This window comes from Phyllobates terribilis, unplaced genomic scaffold (genome assembly GCF_046119375.1).
Source record: "Phyllobates terribilis strain yellow unplaced genomic scaffold, ASM4611937v1 Scaffold_9__5_contigs__length_417890890, whole genome shotgun sequence".
Lineage (NCBI taxonomy): Eukaryota > Metazoa > Chordata > Amphibia > Anura > Dendrobatidae > Phyllobates > Phyllobates terribilis.
The window spans coordinates 258,974,771-258,989,545 of NW_027362769.1; the positions used below are offsets into that span (position 1 = coordinate 258,974,771).

At 40.3% G+C, this 14,775-nt stretch overlaps 1 protein-coding gene across 2 annotated transcripts in view; it reads right to left on the reverse strand.

Annotated features, from left to right (window-relative positions):
• Positions 1-3,373: 3,373 nt before the first annotated feature.
• Positions 3,374-14,775, reverse strand: part of KATNIP (katanin interacting protein) — a 297,865-nt gene continuing 286,463 nt past the window's right edge. The window contains exon 27 of one of the 2 annotated variants that reach the window (XM_073647803.1): positions 3,374-3,904. In XM_073647803.1, coding sequence (XP_073503904.1) covers positions 3,846-3,904 — 59 coding nt within the window. In that variant the 3' untranslated portion in view covers positions 3,374-3,845. The remainder of the gene's footprint in view (positions 3,905-14,775) is intronic. The other variant, XM_073647802.1, reaches the window with a different exon arrangement.

Sequence of the window (14,775 nt, forward strand, 5' to 3'; positions counted from 1 at the left end):
TTATCGAACATGCACTTTTAATGGCTTTATCATTTTTTCTTGTTTGGATATTCAAATAATTTTTGCTTCTTTTATTAGAAATATTAGCAGCACATGGGACTTCATTTTTATGCTATTTTTTTTTCTTTTTTTCTTGCTAATTATTGGGTGAAAATGTAAAGAAAAATATTAAAACTTGAGAGTCTACAATGGTTGATACCTTTTAATGGCTTACTGAAAAGATGGTATCAAATAGCACCTTTCGAGATTACTCAAGTCTCTTCATTAGGTATAGAATAACAAAAAATCTGAAGAGTCACATATTTATACATAACAGGGCACAGAAATACCATAGTGAAAAGACAGGTGACGTGAAGCAGAACTATCATTATGGGAAGGGGAGACACAGTAAATATTGGAGCAGTTCATAGATAAGGTGTGAAAGTTTTATTGTCCTCTGTGAGGTCTAGTCCAGGGTTGTGATGCCCTCATAGGTTTGAGGAGCACATTCCTTAATTAATGTAAAAAGATATAAATCCATACGGCACATTCATTCCTGCTCTGAATGTGTCAAAAGTCATCATAAGTTTGTATTCCCACATTCTTTTGACTCTCCGGGATGTGAAGTTACCTTTCAGTACCAGCAATTGTATGTTTATAAAGCTGTGATCAGGGCTACAACAATTTTGGCCACAGGTTTTCTTTTAGTGGGACTCTTCAGATTTTGTGTTATACTGAGCCTGATGAAAAGACCTGAGTAGTGTTAAAAACGGCTGTTACCATCTTTTCAGTTAACCATTATAAGCTATCAACCACTGATGACTCTCAAATTGTAATATTTTTCTATCTACTGGCGAACACGGTACAAAGATATATTTTTCCTGTAAAAAAAAATAGGAAATAAGTGCTTATTTTTAACTTTTCATGACCACAAAGGATGACTAGAAACATTTTAAATTGTGTTTCCCTTTCCATAACAATTTTTTTTATATACTGGACATATCTTTTTGATGGGCCGGCGCTAGAAACAATGATTTAGACTCCCAGTATCTTTTTTTTTAATTTATGCTTTTTTTTTCTATTTTATTTTTGCTACTTTCACATTTTCTACATTTATTTTATACACTGGGCCCCCATAAAATCTTAAAAGACCTTTGGGTGGGAGGGGATGGCATTTTAACACATTCATATTTTTTTGTTTTTGCTGAGTTTTCCTGAAACTGTAGCTGGTATATTAGCCCCAGCTGCAGTAGAATTTAAGCCTTCTTGTGGCCTAGTAGAACTGTTTGGGCTTCTAAGGACACATGTTCACCTGGTTCGGAGATGAAAGCAGGGTAAGTGCTTCCTAATGTGTATACATAACTGCTTGTTCAGCACTGAAATGGAGGAGGTAAACATGGTAATAAAGTCTGGCTGTGCGTGACAGCAGCTTACCTTCCCCACAGCTTCACAATCAACTGCATTGACGTTTTAGAACGACAGTGCAGTGATACAAGTAGACTGCCCTGGCGTTTGAGGTTTATGAGCAGTCCAGAAGTAATACATTTTATAGTTTGATAGATTGGACATTTCCAGACACAGGGATATGAAATATGATTTTTTTTTTAATGGGAGGAAAAGGGGGCATTTATATATACAGTACAGACCAAAAGTTTGGACACACCTTCTCATTTAAAGATTTTTCTGTATTTTCCCGACTATGAAAATTGTACATTCACACTGAAGGCATCAAAACTATGAATTAACACATGTGGAATTATACAGTACAGACCAAAAGTTTGGACACACCTTCTCATTTAAAGATTTTTCTGTATTTTCATGACTATGAAAATTGTACATTCACACTGAAGGCATCAAAACTATGAATTAACACATGTGGAATTATATACATAACAAAAAAGTGTGAAACAACTGAAAATATGTCTTATATTCTAGGTTCTTCAAAGTAGCCACCTTTTGCTTTGATGACTGCTTTGCACACTCTTGGCATTCTCTTGATGAGCTTCAAGAGGTAGTCACCGGAAATGGTTTTCACTTCACAGGTGTGCCCTGTCAGGTTTAATAAGTGGGATTTCTTGCCTTATAAATGGGGTTGGGACCATCAGTTGCGTTTTCAGAAGTCTGGTGGATACACATCTGATAGTCCTACTGAATAGACTGTTAGAATTTGTATTATGGCAAGTAAAAAGCAGCTAAGTAAAGAAAAACGAGTGGCCATCATTACTTTAAGAAATGAAGGTCAGTCAGTCCGAAAAATTGGGAAAACTTTGAAAGTGTCCCCAAGTCCAGTTGCAAAAACCATCAAGCGCTACAAAGAAACTGGCTCACATGAGGACAGCCCCAGGAAAGGAAGACCAAGAGTCACCTTTGCTTCTGAGGATAAGTTTATCAGAGTCACCAGCCTCAGAAATCGCAGGTTAACAGCAGCTCAGATTAGAGACCAGGTCAATGCCACACAGAGTTCTAGAAGCAGACACATCTCAACAACAACTGTTAAGAGGAGACTTTGTGCAGCAGGCCTTCATGGTAAAATAGCTGCTAAGAAACCACTGCTAAGGACAGGCAACAAGCAGAAGAGACTTGTTTGGGCTAAAGAACACAAGGAATGGACATTAGACCAGTGGAAATCTGTGCTTTGGTCTGATGAGTCCAAATTTGAGATCTTTGGTTCCAACCACCGTGTCTTTGTGCGATGCAGAAAAGGTGAACGGATGGATGGACTCTACATGCCTGGTTCCCACCGTGAAGCATGGAGGAGGAGGTGTGATGGTGTGGGGGTGCTTTGCTGGTGACACTGTTGGGGATTTATTCAAAATTGAAGGCATACTGAACCAGCATGGCTACCACAGCATCTCGCAGCAGCATGCTATTCCATCCGGTTTGCGTTTAGCTGGACCATCATTTATTTTTCAACAGGACAATGACCCCAAACACACCTCCAGGCTGTGTAGGGGCTATTTGACCAAGAAGGAGAGTGATGGGGTGCTACGCCAGATGACCTGGCCTCCACAGTCACCAGACCTGAACCCAATCGAGATGGTTTGGGGTGAGCTGGACTGCAGAGTGAAGGCAAAAGGGCCAACAAGTACTAAGCATCTCTGGGAACTCCTTCAAGATTGTTGGAAGACCATTTCCGGTGACTACCTCTTGAAGCTCATCAAGAGAATGCCAAGAGTGTGCAAAGCAGTCATCAAAGCAAAAGGTGGCTACTTTGAAGAACCTAGAATACAAGACATATTTTCAGTTGTTTCACACTTTTTTGTTAACTATATAATTCCACGTGTTAATTCATAGTTTTGATGCCTTCAGTGTGAATGTACCATTTTCATAGTCATGAAAATACACAAAAATCTGTAAATGAGGTGTGTCCAAACTTTTGGTCTGTACTGTACATATATATATATACACACACACCTATAGATATATATTATTTATTTTTTCAAATCAAGAATACTGAAGTTTTATAGTCATCTTCTCTTAGGTTTACACAAAGTCAATTCCTGCAAAAATGCATATCTATTTTAGCTATGTATTGACAATAGGACAGAAACATTTCTATTGTAAATGCTGACATTTGCTACTTAAAAGCTGAGATTATAGGAAGGGGCATAACACATAAGATGATTTACAGAACTAGGGCACACAAAGATTTTATGTGAAATAGTGAAACACAAGTAAAACAACTAAAGAGGTTTGTCATATTCTTCTCTTTGGCTTGTGCAATGAAGCAAACTACTATTATAAAGGCTTATATTAGATATTTATTGGGTACATATAAAAATATTTGACATAAAAAGTATTAAATATTTATACAAATTTTGGTAAATAAATAACTCTGGCTATGGCTCCTGGGCGAGGATCCTACTTCAGAACCGTCTCTGTCTCCCGCTCGGTTTGTCAGTTATACAAGTCTTTGGACGTAAAGCTGTGAAACAAGACATGATATATTCTTAGAGGTTACAATGTCTCTATACAACAACTAAAATAAGAATTTCAAATGAAAAGATATTGTACATTGTTTTCAAAGCAAATGTCTTGATTTTGAACAGTTTTCCAGGCAAAAGCTGTTACAAAAAGCTGACAATGGTATAAAATAGCAAAAAAATATTACTTTACTAATCCCTGCACCTCTCATGCAAACACTTCCATAATTCCTTACTGGTCAGTGATAAACTGGCTTCAGTCATGTCACCTCAAAATGTGACCACTGCAGCCAGTCACTGGTAACAGCGCTGAACTCAGTGGTGTTGAAATGTTACCTTTACAACCCGTGAAAGGCTGCAGTGACCACACCAGGATGTCACTGGAGTTGGGGTAACCTTGTAACCAGTACGTTATTACGGTAACCTTGTAACCAGTACGTTATTACGGTAACCTTGTAACCAGTACGTTATTACGGTAACCTTCTAACCAGTACGTTATTACGGTAACCTTGTAACCAGTACGTTATTACGGTAACCTTCTAACCAGTACGTTATTACGGTAACCTTGTAACCAGTACGTTATTACGGTAACCTTCTAACCAGTACGTTATTACGGTAACCTTGTAACCAGTACGTTATTATGGTAACCTTGTAACCAGTACGTTATTACGGTAACCTTCTAACCAGTATGTTATTACGGTAACCTTGTAACCAGTACGTTATTACGGTAACCTTCTAACCAGTACTTTATTACGGTAACCTTCTAACCAGTACGTTATTACGGTAACCTTCTAACCAGTACGTTATTACGGTAACCTTGTAACCAGTACGTTATTATGGTAACCTTGTAACCAGTACGTTATTATGGTAACCTTCTAACCAGTACGTTATTACGGTAACCTTCTAACCAGTATGTTATTACGGTAACCTTGTAACCAGTACGTTATTACGGTAACCTTCTAACCAGTACGTTATTACGGTAACCTTCTAACCAGTACGTTATTACGGTAACCTTGTAACCAGTACGTTATTACGGTAACCTTGTAACCAGTACGTTATTACGGTAACCTTCTAACCAGTACGTTATTATGGTAACCTTGTAACCAGTACGTTATTATGGTAACCTTGTAACCAGTACGTTATTATGGTAACCTTGTAACCAGTACGTTATTACGGTAACCTTCTAACCAGTACGTTATTTCGCTAACCTTCTAACCAGCATGTTATTACGGTAACCTTCTAACCAGTATGTTATTACGGTAACCTTCTAACCAGTACGTTATTACGGTAACCTTCTAACCAGTACGTTATTACGGTAATAGTGTTGAGCATTCCGATACTGAAATATCGGGTATCGACCGATATTCGCTGTATCGGAGATCCGATACTGAGTTCCGATACTTTTACAATATCGAATACCGGAATCGGAAGTTCCCATAATGCCTGTGCTCTGCAGTGTCTCTGAAGGATGACAAGCTGGATGGCAGCGCTCAGCTTACCGTACTTGTCATTTAGTGTAAAGGATTTATTTAAAAAAATAATAGTGTTTTCATGCACCGTCTCTTTAAAAAAGCCGGCCGGCAATTCAGCATCTGTACCCGACAATTTACAACAGAAAGATAGAGCATCACACATAGATTAGATACATAGAAACATGTCAGTCACATACAGTTAAATGAAAAAGTTTGGGCACCCCTATTAATCTTAAGCTTAATGTTTTATAAAAATTGGTGTTTTTGCAACAGCTATTTCAGTTTGATATATGTAATAACTGTTGGACACAGTAATGTTTCTGCCTTGAAATGAGGTTTATTGTACTAACAGAAAATGTGCAATCTGCATTCAAACAAAATTTGACAGGTGCATAAGTATGGGCACCTCACCAGAAAAGTGACATTAATATTTAGTAGATCCTCCTTTTGCAAAAATAACAGCCTCTAGTCGCTTCCTGTAGCTTTTAATGATTTCCTGGATCCTGGATTAAGGTATTTTTGACCATTCCTCTTTACAAAACAATTCCAGTTCAGTTAAGTTTGATGGTCGCCGAGCATGGGCAGCCCTCTTCAAATGATCCCACAGATGTTCAATGATATTCAGGTCTGGGGACTGGGATGGCCATTCCAGAACATTGTAATTGTTCCTCTGCATGAATGCCTGAGTAGATTTGGAGCGGTGTTTTGGATCATTGTCTTGCTGAAAGATCCATCCCCTGCGTAACTTCAACTTTGTCACTGATTCTTGAACATTATTGTCAAGAATCTGCTGATACTGAGTGGAATCCTTGCGTCCCTCAACTTTAACAAGATTCCCGGTGCCGGCATTGGCCACACAGCCCCAAAGCATGATGGAACCTCCACCAAATTTTACTGTGGGTAGCAAGTGTTTTTCTTGGAATGCTGTGTTTTTTTGCCGCCATGCATAACGCCTTTTTATATGACCAAACAACTCAATCTTGGTTTCATCAGTCCACAGGACCTTCTTCCAAAAAGAAATTGGCTTCTCCAAATGTGCTTTTGCATACCTCAGCCGACTCTGTTTGTGGCGTGCTTGCAGAAACGGCTTCTTTCGCATCACTCTCCCATACAGCTTCTCCTTGTGCAAAGTGCGTTGTATAGTTGACCGATGCACAGTGACACCATCTGCAGCAAGTTGATGCTGCAGCTCTCTGGAGGTGGTCTGAGGATTGTCCTTAACTGATCTCACCATTCTTCTTCTCTGCCTTTCTAATGTTTTTCTTGGCCTGCCACTTCTGGCCTTAACAAGAACTGTCCCTGTGTTCTTCCATTTCCTTACTATGTTCCTCACAGTGGAAACTGACAGGTTATATTTCTGAGACAGCTTTTTGTATCCTTCCTCTGAACAACTATGTTGAATAATCTTTGTTTTCAGATCATTTGACAGTTGTTTTGAGGAGCCCATGATGCCACTCTTCAGAGGAGATTCAAACAGGAGAACAACTTGCAAGTGGCCACTTTAAGTAGCTTTTCTCTTGATTGCATACACCTGGCTATGAAGTTCAAAGCTCAATGAGGTTACAAAACCAAAAAAAAAGTGCTTTAGTAAGTCAGTAAAAAGTAGGTAGGAGTATTTAAAACAAGAAAATGATAAGGGTGCCCATACTTATGCACCTGTCAAATTTTGTTTGAATGCAGATTGCACATTTTCTGTTAGTACAATAAACCTCATTTCAAGGCAGAAACATTACTGTGTCCAACAGTTATTACATATATCAAACTGAAATAGCTGTTGCAAAAACACCATTTTTTATAAAACATTAAGCTTAAGATTAATAGGGGTGCCCAAACTTTTTCATATAACTGTATATAATAAGTACAGTGACAGTGTTGCTTACTGTACTTGTCATTTAGTGTTAAAATAAAGGATTTATTAAAAAAAAAAATGGCGTGGGGTTCCCCGTAATTTTAGTCTCTAGCGGAGGTTAAGCAGACGGCTGGGGCAGATGTTTGAAGCCTGGGAATGGGGTAATACCCAAGGAGCTTCCCAGGCTACTAATATCAGCTCCCAGCTTAATACCTAGCCTTTACTAGCTATTAAAATGGGGGACCCCACCAAAAAATGACGTGGGGTCCCCCCTATTTTAATAGCTAGCAAAGGCTAGGCAGACAGCTGGGGGCTGATATTAATAGCTCAGGAAAGGTGCCATGAATATTGCCCCCCTCCCTGGCTAGAAACACCAGCCGTCAGTGCCCCAGAAATGGCGCATCCTATGGATGCGCCAATTCTGGCACTTAGCCTCGCTCTTCCCACTGCCCTGTAGTGGTGGAAGTGGAGTAATAGGGTTGGGATTGATGTCAGCTTATAATGCTAGCTGACATCAAGCCCAGGTTAGTAATGGAGAGGCGTCTATAAGACACCCCCATTACTAACCCCATAGTCAAAGTTTCAAAAAAACACAAACACCCAGAATAAAGTCCTTTAATTGAAATAAAGACACAATCCTTTATTGTTCTAAATTAAACCATACTTACCATCACGCCCATTCCAGCTGAAGCCAACGATCTCCTGCAATAAAAGTAAAATAATAAAGCAACATCATCCTTACCTTTCCATGGTTCCCACGACAGCTTCAGCTCTGCTACATTCACATGACAGGCTGGATCGCTGCAGAACGCTGCCATCCAGCTTGCCATGCCGCAGACACTGAGAAGCACAGGCATGCTTGCGCTCCTCAGTGTCTGGCTGTGACGGCATCGAGATGAGCCGAGGTCATGTCCAATGAACTCAGCTCACCTCATGCACGTCACTGACAGCGTGGGAAAATTCTCCTGCACTCAGCGCTTCAGCAGGAGAATTCTCTCACGCTCACCGCATGCGCAGGAGAATTCTCCCACGCTGTCAGTGACGTGCATGAGGTGAGCTGAGTTCATTGTTGGCTCATCTGGATGCCGTCACAGCCAGACACTGAGGAGCGCAAGCATGCCTGCGCTTCTCAGTGTCTGCGGGATGACATGCTGGATGGCAGCTTTCTGCTGCGGTCCAGCCTGTCATCTCGATGTAGCAGAGCTTGGGCTGTCCTGGGAACCATGGAAAGGTAAGGATGATGTTGGTTTATTATTTTTCTTTTATTGCAGGAGATCGTTGGCTTCAGCTGGAATTGGCGTGAAGGTAAGTATGGTTTAATTTAGAACAATAAAGAATTGTGTCTTTATTTCAATTAAAGGACTTTATTCTGGGTGTTTGTGTTTTTTTGTAACTTTGACTATGGGGTTAGTAATGGGGGTGTCTTATAGACGCCTCTCCATTACTAACCTGGGCTTGATGTCAGCTGGTATTATAAGCTGACATCAACCCCAACCCTATTACCCCACTGCCACCGCTACAGGGCAGTGGGAAGAGCGAGGCTAAGTGCCAGAATTGGCGCATCCTATGGATGCGCCATTTCTGGGGCGACTGGTGTTTCTAGCCTGGGAGGGGGCCAATATTCATGGCACCCTTCCTGGGCTATTAATATCAGCCCCCAGCTGTCTGCCTAGCCTTTGCTAGCTATTAAAATAGGGGGGACCCCACATCATTTTTTTTGGGGTCCCCCATTTTAATAGCTAGTAAAGGCTAGGTATTCAGCTGGGGGCTGATATTAGTAGCCTGGGAAGCTCCATGGGTATTACCCCCTTCCCAGGCTTCAAACATCTGCCCCAGCCGTCTGCTTAACCTCCGCTAGAGACTAAAATTACAGGGAACCCCACGCCAATTTTTTTTAATGAATCCTTTATTTTAACACTAAATGACAAGTACAGTAATCAACACTATCACTGTACTTCTTATATATGTGACTGACATGTTTCTATGTATCTAATCTATGTGTGATGCTCTATCTTTCTGTTCTAAATTGTCGGGTACCACTACTGAATTGCCGGCCGGCTTTTTTAAAGAGACAGTGCATGAAAACACTAATATTTTTTTAAATAAATCCTTTACACTAAATGACAAGTACAGTAATCAACACTGTCACTGTACTTCTTATATATGTGGCTGACATGTTTCTATCTATCTAATCTATGTGTGAAGCTCTATTCTTTCTGTTCTAAATTGTCGGGTGCCGGTGTATGCTGCTGCTGAATTGCCGGCATTTCATGTTTCACTGTGAGCACTGTTCCCATCGATTTGGGCAACCACCTCCCCCAATACATTCTACATTATTGTTAGTTGTTTTCCTTCATGTAGAATTAACCTACAAGGAAAGAAAGGGTTTATTTTCATTCTGATATTTGTGTCCCATTGACTTGCATTGGTTTCCAGTATCGGAATCGGCGATATCCGATACTTTTTGAGTATCGGCCCAATCCAATCCGATCCGATATTTCCTGACATCGGAAGGAATCGCTCAACACTATACGGTAACCTTCTAACCAGTATGTTATTACGGTAACCTTCTAACCAGTACGTTATTACGGTAACCTTCTAACTAGTACGTTATTACGGTAACCTTCTAACCAGTACGTTATTACGATAACCTTCTAACCAGTACCTTATTATGGTAACCTTCTAACCAGTACGTTATTACGGTAACCTTCTAACCAGCACGTTATTACAGTAACCTTCTAACCAGTACGTTATTACGGTAACCTTCTAACCTGTACGTTATTATGGTAATCTTGTAACCATTACAAAAAGCTTGATTCGGTTGGATTTTTCACAACAGCTGCAATGTTGACAGGTCATCCAGTGTTTTACTGTGACAATCAAGTATCACAAAATCATGTTTTTCTATCCCCTTATTTGTTTATGTTTCTGATTCTTTTAGTTTTAGACCAGTTTCTACTTTTAGTCTCTTCCCCGGCCATCAGTCTTTTTACATTCTTGCTTGTTAACACTTATTTTGTGAAATCGCGAAGTGCGAAGAGCTCAATAATTTAAAGGGAATTCGTCAGCAGGATCCACTCTCCTGAACCATTACTGAGATAGAATTGTATCCATAGCAACTGCCATTTCCTATGTAGATGGGAGGAGCTAGAGACAGAGCTCCTCCCATTCTATATACATAGAATCTCATAAGTGGCAGCCGCCATCTCCGATCTCAGTAATGTGAAAGTCTTCACTGAATGCAGATTTTACCTTAGAATTGAGAATTTTGATAATCACTGATGAGTTTTGGCAGAGAAAGAAGCAGATTTCTCTGATAAGATGTATTACAGATTCAGTGGGGAAAAAAAGTATTTAGTCAGCCACCAATTGTGAAAGTTCTCCCACTTAAAAAGATGAGAGAGACCTGTAAGGACACCAGAAACCAAATTGTAGCCTTGCACCAGGCTGGGAAGACTGATTCTGCAATAGGCAAGCAGCTTGGTGTGAAGAAATTGACTGTGGGAGCAATAATTAGAAAATGGAACACATACAAGACCACTGATAATCTCCCTCGATCTGGGGCTCCACACAAGATCTCACCCTGTGGGGTCAAAATGATCTTAAGAAAGGTGAGCAAAAATCCCAGAACCACACGGGGGGACCTAGTGAATGATCTGCAGAGAGCTGGGACCAACGTTACACAGGCTACCATCAGTAACACACTATGCCGCCAGGGACTCAGATCCTGCAGTGCCAGACGTGTCCCCCTGCTTAAGCCATTACATGTCTGGGCCCGTCTGAAATTTGCTAGAGAGCATTTGGATGATCCAGAAGAGTACTGGGAGAATGTCATATGGTCAAATGAAACCAAAGTAGAACTGTTTGGTAGAAACACAACTCGGCGTGTTTGGAGGAGAAAGAATGCTGAGTTGCATCCAAAGAACATCATACTTACTGTGAAGCATGAGGGTGGCAACATCATGGTTTGGAGCTGTTTCTCTGCCAAGGGACCAGGACGACTGATCCGTGTACATGAAAGAATGAATGGGGCCATGTATCGTGAGATTTTGAGCGCAAACTTCCTTCCAAGCGTGGCTGGGTCTTTCAGCATGACAACGATCCCAAGCACACCGCCAGGGCAACGAAGGAGTGGTTTTGTAAGAAGCATTTCAAGGTCCGGGAGCGGCCTAGCCAGTCTCCAGATCTAAACACTATAGAAAACCTTTGGATGGAGTTGAAAGTCCGTGTTGCCCAGCGACAGCCCCAAAACATCACTGCTCTAGAGGAGATCTGCATGGTGAAATGGGCCAACATACCAGCAACAGTGTGTGCCAACCTTGTGAAGACTTACAGAAAACGTTTGACCTCTGTTATTGCCAACAAAGGATATATAACAAAGTATTGAGATGAACTTTTGTAATTGACAAAATATTTATTTTCCACCAAAATTTGAAAAAAAATTCTTTCTAAATCAGACAATGTGATTTTCAGGATTTGTTTTTTCATTTCGTCTCTCATAGTTGAGGTCTACCTATGATGTCAATTACAGGCCTCTCTCATCTTTTTAAGTGGGAGAACTTGCACAATTGGTGGCTGACTAAATACTTTTTTTCCCCACTGTATACTGTATTACAGAGTTGCTTATTTTAATGTGTACAATTGATTTATGATCTAAGATTTAAAATGATGGTTACACTTTACAATAATCTCTGGAGGCAGACTCTCATGCAGATCAGTGTTCGGCCCATAGATCCTAACAGCTCATTTACATATAGGAAAAGCAGGGATTAAGACATTGGATCACACATATCGAGGTATCATATTATTCAGCTTCCTATGACCTATGTGCCCATACAGACGGCTTAGGAGGGTTCATCCTACTGACAAAGTCCCTATAAAGGGAATCTGTCAACAGGTTTTTGCTACCTCATCTGTGAGCAACATCATGGGGGAAAAGAGACCCTGATTCGTATGATGTATCACTTAGATTATTGGGTGCAGCTGTTCTGACACAATCAGAGCTTTTAGATTTAGCAATGCAGCACAGCTCAGAAAGCTAACCCTGCCCCCACCAGGCTCGGTATGTACACAGTCTATAGACGTTGAGCTGCTTATCACAGGAGGGGGCGTAGTCAGACAACTGCTCACGTGTCAGCCCCTAACAGCAATGATAATGTCCTGGTGATAAAACCTTTATTTAAAGGGGTTTTCCCACGAACGAAAGTTGATTTTATTCAATAGATCTTGGAAAAAAAATAACTTCCACAATTGGATGTGCTTAAATAAAATGTTCCTGTGCTGAGATAATCTTATCAATGTGTCCCTGCTGTGTACTGTGTAATGGCTGTGTCTGACCGTGTACGGAACATGGTCTTATCATACCACATCTCCTGGGCAGGGGAGGAAGCCAAAGAGTAAACAGACATTACAGTATGGGATCACAGCTGATTCTTCTTGTCGGGTAAAACATTCCTCTGCCTGTCTTTAACCACTTTGTACCAGAGCCTGTTTTCGCCTTCGTGACCGGGCCAATTTTTTCAATTCTGACCACTGTCACTTTATGAAGTAATTACTCTGGAACGCTTCAACGGATTCCCCTGATTCTGAGACTGTTTTTTCGTGACATATTGAACTTCATGATAGTGGTAAAATTTCTTCGATATCACTTGCGTTTATTTGTGAAAAAAATCGGAAATTTGGCGAAAATTTTGAAAATTTTCCAATTTTCAAACTTTGAAATTTCATGCCCTTAATCAGAGAGATATGTCACACAAAATAGTTAATAAATAACATTTCCCACATGTCTACTTTACATCAGCACAATTTTGGAACCAAAATTTTTTTTGTTAGGGAGCTATAAGGGTTAAAAGTTGACCAGTGATTTCTCATTTTTCCAACAAAATTTACAAAAACATTTTTTTAGGGACCACATCATATTTGAAGTCACTTTGAGGGGTCTTTATGATAGAAAATACCCAAAAGTGACACCATTCTAAAAACTGCACCCTCAAGGTGCTCAAAACCACATTCAAGAACTTTATTAACCCTTCAGGTGCTTCACAGGAATTTTTGGAATGTGGAAGAAAAAAATTAACATTTAACTTTTTTCACAAAAATGTTACTTTAGACCCAATTTTTTTATTTTCACAGGGGTAACAGGAAAAAATGGACCCCAAAATTTTTTGTGCAATTTCTCTTGAGCGCGCTGATACCCCATATGTGAGGGAAAACCACTGTTTGGGGGCACGGCAGGGTTCAGAAGGGAAGGAGCACCATTAGACTTTTTGAATGTAAAATTTGTTTGAATAATTAGCAGACGCCATGTTGCGTTTGGAGAGCCCCTGATGTGCCTAAACAGTGGAAACCCCCCACAAGTGACACCATTTTGGTAACTAGACCCCTTAGGGAACTTATCTAGATGTGTGGTGAGCACCTTGAACCCCAAGGTGCATAACAGAAGTTTATAATATTGAGCTGTAAAAATAAAATTTTCACATTTTTCCCACAAAAAAGTTTTTCATCCCTTAATTTTGCATTATCATAAGGGTAATAGGATAAATTGCACCATGAAATTTGTTGTGCAATTTCTCCTGAACACGCTGATACCCCATATGTGGAGGCAAACCACTGTTTGGGTGCACGGCAGGATTTGAAAGGGAAGGAGCGCCATTTGACTTTTTGAATGTAAAATTTGTTTGAATAATTAGCAGACGCCATGTTGCATTTGGGGAGCCCCTGATGTGCCTAAACAGTGGAAACCCCCCACAAGTGCCACCATTTTGGAAAATAGACCCCTTAGGGAACTTATCTAGATGTGTGGTGAGCACCTTGCACCCCCAGCTGCTTCACAGAAGTTTATAATATTGAGCCATAAAAATAAAATTTTCACATTTTTCCCACAAAAAATGCTTTTCATTCCCTAATTTTGCATTATCGTAAGGGTAACAGGAGAAATTGCACCATGAAATTTGTTGTGCAATTTCTCCTGAGTACGCCGATACCCCATATGTGGGGAAAAACCACTGCTTTGTTGTACGGCAGGGTTCGGAAGAGAAAGGAGCGCTATGTTGGCTGGGATAGGCAGCAGACACCATGTCACATTTGAAGAGTCGCTGACATGCCGAAATAGCAGAAACCCCCACAAGTGACCCCATTTTGTAAACTACACCTCTCAAGGAATTCATCTAGGGAAGTAGTGAGTATTTTTAAATTTTTTAATTTATACCATTGGGCAGTGAAAAAAGCATAATTATATTTTTACCACAAAAAAATATTTTAGCCTCAGATTTTACATTTTCACACAGGGCAATGGGTAAAAATGGTGCCGAAATGTGTCACACAATTTCTTCTAAAAGTGGCAATACCCCATATGTGGCTGTATCGTACCGCTTAGCCATACGGCGAGATCTGGGGGGACGGAGCGCTATTTGACAATTGGAGAACAAATTATTGTAGAATAGGCATTTGGATTTGGGAGCACAAAATTTTCTGAATTTCTTTTGGGGGGCAAGGGCCATTTCGCTTTTCCAGAGCCTTTCTGCTACCAGTAACTTGGAAGTCCCTTATATTT